A 14,565-nucleotide genomic window follows, 5' to 3' on the forward strand; every position below is an offset into this window, starting at 1 on the left:
TATTCGCAGGGGTAGGTATAACAGAGACACTCTCGTTCCCATCCCTGCTGGAGACAGGTTATATACTGACCAAGGAATCTAGGGGAGCCTTAGGCAGAATCTCTGCGCAGAGGTAAGGGAGAAGTTGAAATGATTTTCTTACAGGAGTACAGTGCAGCCCCCATGATGCTGCTCTACAGACCACCAACCAAGAGTGGGGTCTTCAATGGCTATTTCTGACATAGTCACTACCTGTTAGTCAGTGATAGGAAATGTGGAGATTGATTTAATATTTAACAATTCCTATTCTTTCTGAAAAATGCAGGACTGTGAATATAATAGCATTTCATGGCAGTAGAAAAATTCAAGTTAGGAAGAAACTTTTCTGAAAGTAGGCTGAAAAAACAGACACCAAGGGAGGCAGCAGAGAATGGACAGTCCTGAAAGAGAAGTTAGGTATCTTCTTACCAACGGCCAGAGCACCTCTGATTAGCCAGCTTGCCAGTGTTCTTAAAGATGCTGAAGAAAATACGTTTGTCACAATGGAGGGACTTTTATAGTCTCCATTCTCACCCTAAACGTAGTGAGCGGCAGAGATTTTTTTTATCATTCTTTCCATCATTCTCTTCTTCTTCTTTTCCATCCAACCTACTATTTCTTTCCTCTTCCTTCTCTTTCCTCATGCCTACTGCTTCCTAAACTTCCTTTTCTTTCCTTTCTTTGTCTGCTTCTCTGGGTTGAAATGTAATTCTCAGAAGATGGGGTAGGACCCTCTGCATATTTCTCAGGGTAAAGGGTAAACTTTGCTCATCATCCCTGACCTGCGAGAGCAAGGTCCAAGATTAGCCTTTCCCTCCAACCTCTTTATTTTAACATCTCTGCTCTGTCTCTCTTGAATGTCATCCTTGTATACAAGAACAGGTCAAAACCTCAAGTTCTCATGTTTGCTGTATGTTCCACCATGATCGAAGGACAAAGGGATTCACGATGCTTTAATAAGAAATGTTTGGGGTCTTAACTTGGTCGCTGCTTGTTCAATGTCTGTACCTGTCTTGGCTTAAGGTTTGATGCTATTTATCTACAAGGGTTTATCAAATGCTTTAGTGAGGAACACCTGTTGGTTTGATAGGTGACTTTTTGAATTTGAATTCACATGACAATTCGTATTAAATGAAAAATACTGAAGGCATTTGGGATATAGTCTATTATCATGTGCATGGCTTTTATATCTGTTTCTTTACATCAGTATGGCTGTGCATCTATACATTTTGTCTTAGTGATTTGTTACATTTGCTACATCCTCAACATCCTCAATTTGCAAAGTCCTTGCTTCTCATATTAATCCAGATACCAGTCCTTGCACACGAAAAAAGTACCAAGTACAGAATATTTTGGTGCAGAAGTGCAGAGGATATTATATCACCTCTCAGCACTGCTTACACTATTAATGGTCATAAGTGGTCTACCCCTTGGAATCAAGTGTGTCAATCAGGCACCTTCCTTTTGGTTCCGTCAGGAAAATAAAACAGACAGGAAACAGTATCGCTGGTTCTTTGCACTGTAATAAGAGAAAAACTAATCATTTGAAACTGTTCTTGTGTACTTTCCCCCCTTCTTTTCTTTGTAGGAATGGACCGTAACTTCTCCTATTCCAGCCACATCCAGAATGTCCCATCAGAATATAACCATATTCCACCCATCCACATTTTTTCTTTTGGGAATCCCAGGGCTTGAGACTGTCCATGCCTGGATTTCCCTGCCCTTCTTTTGTTTTTACTTAATGGTTCTTATTGGAAATGTCACAATTTTGACAGTCATATGGACAGAGAAGATTCTCTGGGATCCCATGTTCTTCTTCTTGGCCATTCTATCAGTCACAGATCTGGCCCTTTCCACAACCTCAGTGCCACGTATGTTGGGTATCTTCTGGTTTGATGCTCATGAAATTGGCTTTGGAGCCTGTGTGGCCCAGATGTTTTTCATACACACCTTCACAGGAATGGAGTCTGCAGTCCTGCTGGCCATGGCCTTTGACCGCTACGTGGCCATCTGTGCACCACTCCACTACACCACCATCCTGACCGTCTGGGTCCTGTTGGGGCTTGCACTTGGTATTGTATTGGGCACAGTCACACTCACGCTACCCATAGTGTACCTCGTTTACCGTCTGCCCTTCTGCGATGCCCGTATTATTGCCCACACCTACTGTGAGCACATGGGCATTGCCAAGTTGGCTTGTGCCAACATTCGAATCAATGCCATCTATGGTCTCTTTGCTGCTTCCTTCCTTGTCTTTTTCCTCATACTGGTTGGAATCTCCTATGGCTACATCCTTCATACCGTTTTCCACCTCAAATCCCAAGATGCACGTCACAAGACACTGAGCACTTGCGGCTCCCATGCTGCAGTCATGTTGGTTTTCTACACACCCTCTCTCTTCTCGTTCCTCACTCATCGATTTGGTCAAAAAATACCCCCTTACATCCACATTCTTGTTGCCAACGTCTATGTGGTACTTCCACCTGCCCTCAACCCTGTCATCTATGGGGTAAGGACCAAGCAAATCAGAGAGTGCGTGATTCGAGTGTTGACTGGCAAGTAAGGAACATTCCATTCGGTGATCTTTAGGTGTGAAATCTGCATATAGCAACGATACTGACACCACCTCCACATTAATATTCGATAAGAAGATGCCGGTTTATTTTCCCACATGAGCCGAACAGTAACCGGAGCCCCAAAATGACACGCCCTGATCAGATAATCCAAGCCTTTTGAAATACTTCCCATTTTAAGGCTTTTGGTAAATTCTTTTTAGTTTTACTGATGGGCAGCCTCTGACTATGGTAGTTTATTACATTCAAGGAAAAGAGACCAAATAGATCCCTAGAATTCAATCTCTGGGAGTTCCTCTGATTAAATTTGCTGTGAAATAGAATTCTCTGTGAATTTACTACTGGTCTAAGCCTATTCCAATACTCTATTGTGAACATTCAGATACATTTTAGAGTACAGCATAGTCCTATAATATTCTTTTCAAGGGCCACTTCTGTATTTTCCCTGTTTCGTCTCTCAAGGAACCTTCTCCATGATACTGCCTCTGTCTTACCTCCTGAAGATAATATTAAGGAAACATTTCAAAAAGATGGCAAAACTAATCAACACTTCCCCCTTCAAAAAAAAAAAAAAGGATGATTTAAATAATTTAAGTGTTGACTATCAATCTATTCCCAGGTGAATGTAAAATAAATGAGGACCCCTGAGAATGCAATGCGTGTTCTAAAGAAAGGAAACCTGGTTTTACAGATTGAAACATAGAATTAAGGGCTGCAGTGATCTTAACTTTTGCCAGTCGTCTGTGCAGCCTCCACAGAGCCCACGTCCTAACTTCGGGAGCCTGACATCTGCGGGGTTTTTTGGCAGAGTTTAGGATTAGCAGAATCCCCTTCTTTGCCACTGATGTCGGTAAACAAGAGTCAGTTGGTTTTGCTTCTTTGGGACATTGCTCTTCAGGTAACAGTGCAGCTGCGAGATAACGGATGTTCTAATCTAACTGTCACGGGGATGGATGTGTCCACGTTTGGCTTTGAACCCAGTTTAGGAGACAACACATGTTAAAGCACCAAGGGGGTGAAACCGAAAGATACAGTGTGATTTTCACCCCTGCAGCGTGAATGTAGTTCACCCATTAATTGAAATAAAAAACAAGAATATGTTATCTGAAAATACAGTGCTGGACCTAAGTGTGGGAGATTTTTAACTTCCAACTTCCTCAGGGATGGTAAAGCTCCAAAGCTCTCGAGTCTTCCCAAACACCTGGACAAAGTCATTTAATGCATTTTTCAATGTGTTTATCTAAGTGTGGAATGAATATTCAGTTCTTTGTCATGTGGATTTCACTTTGAGTAGAATGAATTTATAGTAACATGTGAGGGTAAAGCACATGTAAGACTGAATAATTCTTCACACTGTTGATGTATTTCAGTTTTTAAATTTATCTTCATAGTTTACTGCGGTACAATCTCCCAAAGTATTCTCATGAGTGAGAAACTTCTGTACCTGCCTCCTGGTACGCTTGTAAATTTCATCTCTATCTATAAAACTTTTTATAAATAACACCTCAAGAAAAAGTGGAGCTCTTGTTCTAAAGATGTGTATTGGCCTAATTACAGAATATATGGCCATCTCTAGATTCCATTTTGATTTCATTTGCATTCAAGACACAGACAAAAACGACCCAGTAGAACAGTATTGAAAAGGTACTGTAACACTGCCTCATACTTACGAACTCAGCTCTCAGCCATGTAGATTCTATAAAAATATGATAACACAGAAAACAATATAAGAGCAAATCATACAGAGTATGGGTGAAAATAATCCTTCAAGAACATTGTTCTGAGGTTAAAAAAAACATACAAAATACACAAATATACAGCACAAATTAATAAAACAGTAAAGAAAAAACATGTCTTTAAAAAAGAGTAGTTTCAACTAACTCTTCTAATCAAGCTCACGAAAACCTGAAATAATAGCTAATATTATTTTTTTGTCCCAACTATCTGTTAAAGCATACAATTACTAAGGCCAATATATCTCCGACACTATATGAATCTAACCATGCAATACAGGTGAGTTATTTAAACCCTTGGCTGTGGAGTCAGAACTAGTTTCTCTTCCTTAGCCACCTGCAGCATACAGGATACTCCTCACTGAAACGGTGTATGTACCGTGCTGTACATTTTAATTTTCTCAAGACCACAAGAAAGAACTGTTAAAAGCACGAGACCTTAAAAAAAAAAAAAAAAAAAAAAAAAAAAGGGCAGGTCAACGTGCATTCATCTGAAGATGTCACACGTGTTACGTGAGGACACGGACGTCCAAACACAAGAGGAGGAGCGATGTTCTGAGAAGGACATCTAAACGCATCAGCCTTACGGAACCTCCTGCGTCTACACTGGCAGAGCCAGAGGCCCACAGGGTGGAGGAATGACGCTGTTCTCCCGTGTCATGGAAAGAGAACACGGCCTCGGCACGATCAGATTCATGATTGCTGTCAGCGTGTTACTGGCCAGAAGGATGGATCTAAGATATCGCAAGAGTGCCTTATACACTCTTATTTAGAGTATATAAACACTAAAAAAAAATAACTCTAATTTTAGTATATGGTATATGGCCATATACAATGTAAAGTGTATACTTATTTTTCAAGTGTTCAATACAGTTAAAATAATTTAAGCGCATGTAAGATCATATCTGTACTATAACTTTTTCTATTTCTTTGGACCAAAGTCCTTACCGATGCGAGTCACATAAATTTCATACAGTTCATTTCATCAGCTTTACCAAATCCTGGTATAATGTGGTTCAAGTTTATTTTGTTCCTGTTTATATCACTAGCAACTATCGTAATGTCTAATTTATAATAAGAAAAGTATTCAATATTTGTTGAATGAAAAATGTTTCTTCAATGGACTGAATCATTATTTTTTCCATATAAAATAATACTCTCCAACATTTATGAGTGAGAATAGTTTTGCCAGGAAAACAGTAACTTAGACGATGGCATTTGATATGTAAACTCGTAAGAACCACATATCCTTTCACAAAGTTTTTGCCTCCCTCAAGGCTAACTTTGCTATCCGGCAAAGATGTACACACTTTTACATCTGATCATAAAGCTGCATATACAGAAAAGGGTTTTTGGCTTGTCCCATGGATTTTGGCTCTATTCACTTATGACTCATTTTTAATTCCTTCCACCGGGTGGACCAGATCTTTACTTCAAGTCTCAAATGTATGATTCACATGTTACAGTTACAACTGTTACAACTACTGTTACCTGTAAATAGTATTGTTATTATCACTATAATACATGTTTTAAGTTTCTCTAAAGGTAGATGCTTGCGTAATTTCTTTATACGTTTTCTTTTTTTAAAAAATACTACACTTGATTTACCATGTTCTGTCATTTTCTGCTGTGCAGCAAAGTGACCCAGTCATATGTATACACATTCTTTTTCTCACACTATCCTCCATCATGCTCTACCACAAATGGCTAGATACAGTTCCCTGTGCTATACAGCAGGATCTCATTGCTTATCCATTCAAAATGCAATTGTTTGACCTACTAACCCCAAACTCCAAGTCCATCCCATTCCCCTCCCCTTGGCAACCATAAGTCTGTTCTCCATGTCCGTGATTTTTTTTTTCCCTGTGGAAAGGTTCATTTGTGCTGTATATTAGATTCTAGATATAAGTGATATCATATGGTATTTGTCTTTCTCTTTCTGACTGACTTCACTTAGTATAAGAGTCTCTAGTTCCATCCATGTTGCTGCAAGCAGCATTATTTTGTTCTTTTTTATGGCTGAGTAGTATTCCATTGTGTATATATAGCACATCTTCTTCACTCATTCATCTGCCAATGGACATTTGTTTCCATGTCTTGGCTATTGTAAACAGTGCTGCAATAAACATAGGGGTGCACATATCTTTTTCAATGAGAGTTCTGTCTGGATAGATGCCCAGGAGTGGGACTGCTGGGTCATATGGTACTTCCATATTTAGTTTTCTGAGGTACCCCTATACTATTTTCCATAGCAGTTGTACCAGCTTACATTCCCAACAACAGTGAAGGACAGTGCCCTTTTCTCCACACCCTCTCCAGCATTTGTTATTTGTTGACTTGTTAATGGACATTCCAACCAGTGTAAGGGGGTATCTCATTGCAGTTTTCATTTGCATTTCCCTAATAATTAGTGATGTTGAGCACTTTTTCATGTGCCTGTTGGCCATGTGTATATCTTTTTTGGATAATTTCTATTTAAGTCTGCTGCCCATTGTTCAATTGGGTTGTTGGGTTTTTGCTGTTGAGTTGTGTAAGCAGTTTGTATATTTTAGAGATAAAGCCCCTGTTGGTTGCATCATTTGAAACTATTTTCTCCCACTCTGTAAGTTGTCTTTTTTTCTTTTTTAACGGTTTCTTTTACTGTGCGAAAGCTTTTGAGTTTGATTAGGTCCCGTTGGTCTACTTTTGCGTTTAATTCTGTTGCCTTGGCAGACTGACCTAAGAAAACATTTGTACAGTTGATGTCAGAGAATATTTTGCCTATGTTCTCTTCTAGGAGCTTTATGCCTATTTGCCGAGAACTATAACACATTAATCAAGGAAATTAAAGAGGATTCAAAGAAATGCAAAGATGTTCCATGCTTTTGCATTGGAAGAATGAATATTGTTAAAAGCACCGTATTACCCAAAGCAATCTACAGATTCAGTGTGATCTCTATCAAATTACCCACGACATTTTTCACAGAACTAGAAGAAACAATCCAAAAATGTACATGGAACCACAATTGAGCCAGAATTGCCTAAGTAATCCTTAGGGCGTGTGGGGCGGGGGGAGCAGGAGGCATAACTCTCCCAGACTTCAAACACTACTACAAAGCTAAAGTCATCAAGACAGTGTGGTACTGGTACCAAAACAGACAGAGAGACCAATGGAACAGAAGAGAGAACCCAGAAATAAACCCTGACACCTATGGTCAATTAATAATCAACAAAGGAGGCAAGAACATAAAATGGGAAAAAGTCTCTTTAGCAAGCGGTGCTGGGAAACCTGGACAGCTGCATGTACCTCAATGAAACTAGAGCAGGCCCTCACATTATGTACAAAATAAAACTCAAAATGGCTTAAATTTTCTACATATTCTCATATATAAATTCAAACACAAAACAGCCAATTCTGGAGAGTCAAGTGTCTCTATCTAAGATACTCTGAACTTAAGTTGGGAAAGCAAAATAATACATCAATTTATTAAAAGTACAGGATTTTTAAAAACCTAGAAAATAAGGCTCTATTAGGTGCTTCTTAAGCATCCTCCAGACCCTCAGTGTCTCTTGTTCCATACGTCTCTCGTCTCATGTTCTGACATGAGGAATTCTTGGTGGACTCTGAATAAATTCACTCAAGCACAAACTCTGAGTGCTTCACCTTATGCCATGCTCCAAACCCCATTCCCAGAGTCAAGGCTATCAATACTAGTGACCAGAAAATGTAATTGGGGGTGATCCTTTTATGAATGATGGGGAGCTAGTGAGTAAATCAAGTACCATTGCCTCTCCTATAGTATCAGTCATGAGACACAATTCCTAAGGAACAGTCTCACGAGATGGAAGCATGTGGTCACACTCGGCAGTGGCCGGTTCCATAAGGCGTCATAATCAAGGAGCTCCCACTTGTCCATCAGTCGCTGTCTTTAAAATCGGAGTCTCCAGTAAGGTCATAGCATATAATACCTTGCCCTAGGCTTTGATTTCTTTAGGGAAGGGTTATTATGTTATAAGGAATAAGTTGAAGCCTCAGTAAGTTCTCAACCAGTTAAGATATTTAATCATGAATAACACATCCCAGGAGAATTTAAATATTAGCACCACCATTAAGGCTTGATGGTAAATCTAAAATTGTATTTTATTTTGGCTGCCCCATGGCATATGGATTTCCCAGGCCAGGGATCAAATCTGAGCCACAGTTGTGACCTAAGCCATAGCTGCAGCAATGCTGGATCCTTAACCCACTGGGCTAGGCCGGGAGTCAAACCTGGGTCCCAGCACTTCCAAGACACCTTCGATCCCATTGTGCCACAGAGGAAACTCCAAATCCAACATTTAAAATAAATATGCCACGAAGAGGAGGAAGAGGGGAGTGACTTTACAGCCTGATAGTTCCTTTCCTCCATTCAGCCTGGTAAAAGGTCAGAAATCCTTTTAAGGTGAGCTGGGAGAAAGAGTAAAATCACACATTTGATGCCAGCTGGACATGTGTTTGTGTGTACATGTGGTTCTGAATCTCGTCAGATTATAAGTGGTTCAGAAGAGATCAATCCTCCTTTTTCCATCACCATCTCACCTTCCCTCGATTTCAGTCCCAACGAGCTCAAAATCAGCTTGCTCCACGTGTAACCAGGACCAGCTCTCATTCCTGAGAGACGCCTTTCTCTCTAGAAACCAGAGCCCTTCGTGACCCTACGTTCCAAGTCTGGTGCGGATGTGCCTCAGGGAAGCAGACTAGGAGGACAGGAATACTGAGGCTCCAGGGCCATCGGGGGAGGAGGACGGTCTGGGATTAACTGATATTCGGGAGTATCCAGGCACTCTCCATAACAGGTGCTGGAAATGTTGCTGGGAAGGAACTGATGCAGAGAAGCCATTCCCAGGCCAGGCCAGCCCTCAGCTCACTCCCCACAGATCGGGAACTGGGAGCTGATAAGTGGGTGCGATGGCTTTCCTTCAGGAAAAAGTGATCAAACAGGGTTTTCAGATCTTGTTTTACTCAAGGTTTCTGTCCATGTCTTCTCTGTGTTGTAACCAACCCACCATACTCATGGAGAGTGTGCCCCAAGGGGCATTCAGGATGGAAAAAAAAAAGATGTAGGATGGACTTAGAAATTATCATACTAAGTGAAGTCAGCCATACAATGAGACACCAACAGCAAATGCTTTCACTGACATGTGGAATTTGAAAAAACGACAGACTGAACTTCTTTGCAGAACAGATGCTGACTCACAGACATTGAAAAACTTATGGTTTCCGGAGGAGACAGTTTGGGGGGTGGGGGGATGTGCTTGGGTTATGGGATGGAAATCCTGTGAAACTGGATTGTCATGATCATTATATAACTACAGATGTGATACATTCATTTGAATAATAAAAAAAATGTAAAAAAACCCCAACAAGATGTAGCATTCTGTGCTTTGGATCTATGGGCCCCTAACTAGGGGTGACATACATCTAAGGGGAAAAATGCAATGACTCCAGCTTCTTGCATCTTCTCAAACACAGAAAAGTGTTAAGATCACTACTTTGAGATATGTTTTCTTTGCGAGTAGCAGTAATCTTTCTATGCATGACCGCAATTATTTGCCAGACTCAAAATTTATATGTATACTTGCTCCTCCCCTATCTCTTTGGAGTCGTTTTGCTCAGGGCTACCTGAGAAGCTGTGTCCTAGGCTATAACTTCAGTAAGGTCTCCAAACAGCATTGAACCTCACTGCTCTCACGCTGCACTTTCTTCACTTGACCTGCGTGTTCTCATTCAACACCCACCTGAGTGAGCGCAGTGTGCCTAGTTTGCAGATACGTAATGAGTTCATAATAAGTATGGTACTCAGCTAGATTCCATAAACTCTAAACGAGGTGTCCAGGAACAGCAGATGGGTCATCTCTCTGATTTTCAAGACCTCGATTTTAACCATTTGCTGAGTACGCGATGAAAGAAAAAAAAATGTTTTTCTCGACACTCACAGCAAGATCAGCCTTCTGCTGTCAACACTCATCAAAATCCGTGGTAAGTAAATTATGCAAACATCATCCTCTTTCGTCTTTAAAAATGTCTAATTTTTTTTCTCTAGTGTGACCCTGTTGGGGTTGCTGCTGAAATCTGGTACCCCAACTATAATTCTTAGATCCCAAATAAACATGTCACCTGCCTATTTCCTCCTGGCATTTTTGGCTGACCAAAAAGCCATAAAGAACCTCTGTTTCCAGGTTGTATAGGTGACCAGATCCGAGTTAATCACTTTGTTGAAGCAACGGGGGTCAGTGTTTAGGTACAGAGAGAAGGTAGCAAAACATAAAATGCATTAAAATATTTAAAAAGTGATGAATAAAACCAAGACTATAGGGAGAAAAGAAAACTTTGTTCCGTAGATCCGAATCCCCCAAAAGAGAGTATGAATCCTAATCTGGAAACAGCAGTATTAAGAGCTGGGCGCTGTACCAAAGGATCTTCAGGATTTAAGCTGCAGCTAATCATTCTCAGAAAAGCACTAGGATTTAAAAAAGAAAAAGGAGGGAGTCCACTACGCAAAGTAGGATATGTGAGCTTACTCAGAGCTCAAGATACCTAGGGATCCACTGATCTCGCACCGCTGGGCAAACAAAAGCAATACTTTGCTAATCTAACTTCAGAGTGTGTCTAAACTAGCCATACATATACATAGAGAGAGAGTCCATTCTTGAATTTGGTTCCTCTGCATGGTTTTTCTCCTTTCACTCCCTTACTGATCCCTTTCTTTCTTCTCCTTCACCTACTAACACTAGCAAAAATCAAAACCAACCCATCAACCACTTTCTCTATTCCCCTGCTCCACTCAACAGATCAACTCAAAGCATAACTGGGTCTTAACTCGCTTAGAGAACTGAATTCATGTGGCTGTGTCTGAGAGACCCCCCTCTTCAAGCATCCACTCAGCCACAGTTAGTGTCCTTAAAAGCAGGAGATTGCTCAGTATTTTAATAAAGGAATTGAAGAAAGGTGAAATCTGTTCTGACAAACACCCACCGAGAACCCACACCAGGGATAATCAGCTCACTCACTGGGACCAGAAGCAGTGTGGCTCATTCCGAAGGCTCCCGTAGGACTATGTACTCATGCTCACAGGACCAGAGAAGTGGGGTTTCTTCTAGAACATCAAGGCTCCCAGAAGAATTACGGATGGTTGTGAAAGATGGGCTGGCATTTGGAAGTAGATGAAGAATGAACACGGAATTCCGCCTTTGCAGGCAGACGAGGCCAGAGCTCCAGGAAGACGGCAAACATCGGTGCCCTCGACTTCATGGTTTCCGTTTTCACAAGAGCTACGAGCCGGGCAAAGAACAGCGACACGTTCCCAATTTCCAGCTCTGGTAAAGCTGCTGCAGGATGGTCTGCGTCCGCCCTTTGGCATGTGTTGTAAAACGTCAAAAAATTCTGGCTCATCTGCCATCAAAGCACCGAACTTATCTGCCTGATGCTCAGTACAGTGGAATGAGATTGAAGGCTGACGCTTTTTGGCCTCTCATCCATGTTTTCCTCGCAGGTATGAGAATCAGTGGTGAGAAGATAGAAGAGCAACCTCTATGGCACCCATTAACACCTCATATTTGAACCCCAGGATATTAATCCTGATTGGCATGCCTGGACTAGAGCAAGTGCAGTTTTGGATTGGGTTTCCCTTCTTTGCTGTGTGCCTCGGGGCTCTTTGGGGAAACAGCACGTTACTCATCACCATCCCCACAGAACGCAGCCTGCACCAGCCCAGGTACGTATTCCTGGCCCTGTTGGCAGCCACTGACCCGGGGCTCTGTGCAGCCACTGCTCCCAAGATGTTGGCTCTCTTCTGGTTTGGCTCTTGTACCACGGCCTTCGATGCCTGCTTGGCCCAGCTCTTCTGCATCCACACCTTGCAGGGCGTGGCGTCTGGCATCCTGCTGGCCATGGCCTTTGGCCGCTGTGTTGCCGTCTGCGATCCTCTGAGGCGCACGTCCATCCTCACGCCGTCAATCCTGAGTCGCCTGAGTGGTCATCCGAGCAACAGCGCTGGTCAGCCTGCTGCCCGTTCTCATCACAAGACTGCGCCGCTTCCACTCCACGGTCAGTGCCCACTCGTACTGTGAGCACATGGCTGTGGTCAGGCTGGCTGCACAGGACACCACATCAATAAAGCCTGTGGTCTTTCTGTGGGCTTCACCATTCTAGGATGTGACATGATTTTTACCCTACATCCTTATTCTCCAGGCTGTTTCTCGTCTACACCGAAAGGAGGCGCGGCTCAAAGCAGTCCATACGTGCGCAGCTCACATCTCTGTGTTCCTCGAGTTTTACACCCTTGCCTTCTTCTCCTTCTTCAGCCATCGGCTTGGACACGCTGTCCCCTCAACACACATCCTTCTGTCTACCGTCTACCGCCTCGTGCCACCTGCACTCAACCCTATTGTCTACGGCGTAAAAAATAAGGTAATTCGCAAGCGTGTGGCACAGATTTTTCTTCCGCCTCAGGGATCCCAGCAGTGATGGGTCAGATGTTTACGGTCAAGTACAGAATACTTTTATTTTCTAGAGACTGGGACAGGTCGATCTCTGGGACAGTTTGAACTTCATCGTGTTCAAACTTACAGACATTTGTTTCATAAACTATAGTTAGAATGAAATAAAATCTACTCAGGTTAATATTAGCTCTATTTATTCATTTTATTTCTAATTTCATCTTTATTATTTCTTTTTCATTTATTTGTATTTATTTTGTAATTATCTTCTTGATAAGAAAGTTTATTCATTTTTCAATATTTTATCTTTTGGAATATTTGCATTTTAAACTATAGGTACATCTGAAATAGCTGCTTCTGTTGCACCCCAGAATTTGGGTATTTTGTCTTACAGCACAGTAATATTCCAGTAACTACAGAACAAATTATCATTCATGTCTTCTTAGCTTGAACTTTAAAAACCCGTCAGAGTCCCCATTCGGGGAGTTTTTGAGTCTGCATTCCCAGTATACATTACTAGGTGACGGCACAGAAGGTTGGTTACACGCTAGACCGTTATCCTAGTGCACCAGCCACAACTAAAGGAGCTTCTGTCCGGGGGCACAGCTGTTCCCATCGTTGCTGCTGTCGCCATTGATGTCACACTTTCTGATCCTTGCACGTCGCTTACATCACACTGCTGCCTCAGCTGCTGCATCTGGCCTTGAAATCTGGCTGCTCTACCAAAACGCCATACTTGAAGCAGGCACAGAGAAGTGCCTAGGTGATTCTGCATGACTTGGAGCTCTGGCAGAATGAGATAATCAGTCCACAGCTCAGCTCGGTTTCCTACAATGCTACCGAGCTCTGTGGTCTGACATTTGGCAGCATGTCTCATCTGTCCCATCTCCTAGAAGAGAGTCCAAACACGTTAATGATGATATTAGTCCAAACCTGTTGCTATTTCCGTACATGGGCCTGCAGGCATGCTCACCCGATGTCACCCAGGTGGCATGGCTTGGTTTGGGCTGTTGGCATCATCTGCCTCAGTGGCACTGCCATTCACTCATATCATCTCAGAATTGTCTGCTTCCATGGGTAGGCCCATTTCACAGTCCGTAAGAGGAGAAGATGAGTCTTTCTACCAGGACAAATCTACTTCAATTTCCTAACATTCACAAACTCCTCTTCTGGGTTTGGATCCGCGACCCAGTCATGGTGATGGAAGCTGTGCCCGCCCCGTCTCTCCCACTTCAGCAGCTTCGTTAGCTGCAAGCCTGAGGCTGTTTGATACCTTGGCGTACAGTGCTGTTCTGTGCAGGACGGCATTCTTCCTGGTCCATGGACAATAAAGCCGGCACTTCTACTGTTCCCAGAGAGTCAGCAGCTTCAACCACGGAGTTCAGATATCTCTTTAACTTGTATGTCACAACAAAGCCTTGACCTGAGGATATCTTTACACTTCCGGCCATCCTGGGAATGTCCCTACCCAGGATTCATTCATCTGATCTCTTCCTCTAAGCCAGCCCCATTTTTAGGTCAACCTGTAACTTTGGTCAATGCTCAAAGTGTTACAGAACATTGTATTTTCAAAACATCCCTGTGAAATGCAATTTACACCAATCACATAAGCCAACTCAAGATAATCCTGTAATCTAGAGTGTTCTAGGAGTCCCCATGGATAAATATTTTTTTCCTCAATCCTGGATGTAAAGCATATTTTCCTTATACTTCTGAAAAAGAGGTTGCATAAGACCTGCCCCCCAAAATCCCCAGATGAACTGTATCAATTAACAACAGCTCAT

General features: G+C 42.1%; 3 protein-coding genes and 1 pseudogene across 5 annotated transcripts in view; 2 read left to right on the forward strand and 2 right to left on the reverse strand.

Moving 5' to 3' along the window:
• Positions 1 to 14,565, reverse strand: part of LOC146399674 (olfactory receptor 51Q1-like) — a 49,584-nt gene that overhangs the window by 26,270 nt on the left and 8,749 nt on the right. The window lies entirely within an intron of this gene.
• LOC100624506 (olfactory receptor 51Q1-like) overlaps positions 1 to 14,565 on the reverse strand; it is a 46,533-nt gene that overhangs the window by 19,422 nt on the left and 12,546 nt on the right. The window contains exon 1 of one of the 3 annotated variants that reach the window (XM_084974997.1): positions 448 to 725. The exons of 1 other annotated variant lie outside the window; for it this stretch is intronic. The gene's annotated coding sequence lies outside the window, so the exon portion shown is untranslated. Of the gene's footprint in view, positions 1 to 447; positions 726 to 14,565 lie in introns of those variants that run through there. One more of the 3 variants, XM_084974996.1, reaches the window with a different exon arrangement.
• LOC100511826 (olfactory receptor 52J3-like) lies at positions 1,646 to 2,581 on the forward strand. Its single transcript, XM_013989471.3, has one exon. It carries the CDS (start codon positions 1,646 to 1,648, stop codon positions 2,579 to 2,581), a length of 936 nt encoding a protein of 311 aa, XP_013844925.3.
• On the forward strand, positions 11,876 to 12,817 carry LOC146399675 (olfactory receptor 52A1-like; annotated as a pseudogene).

This window comes from Sus scrofa, chromosome 9 (assembly GCF_054392235.1).
Source record: "Sus scrofa isolate SSC_HxYL_T2T_F1_AM1 chromosome 9, Sscrofa_HxYL_maternal_Yorkshire_Landrace_v2.0, whole genome shotgun sequence".
NCBI classification, from domain to species: Eukaryota; Metazoa; Chordata; class Mammalia; order Artiodactyla; family Suidae; genus Sus; species Sus scrofa.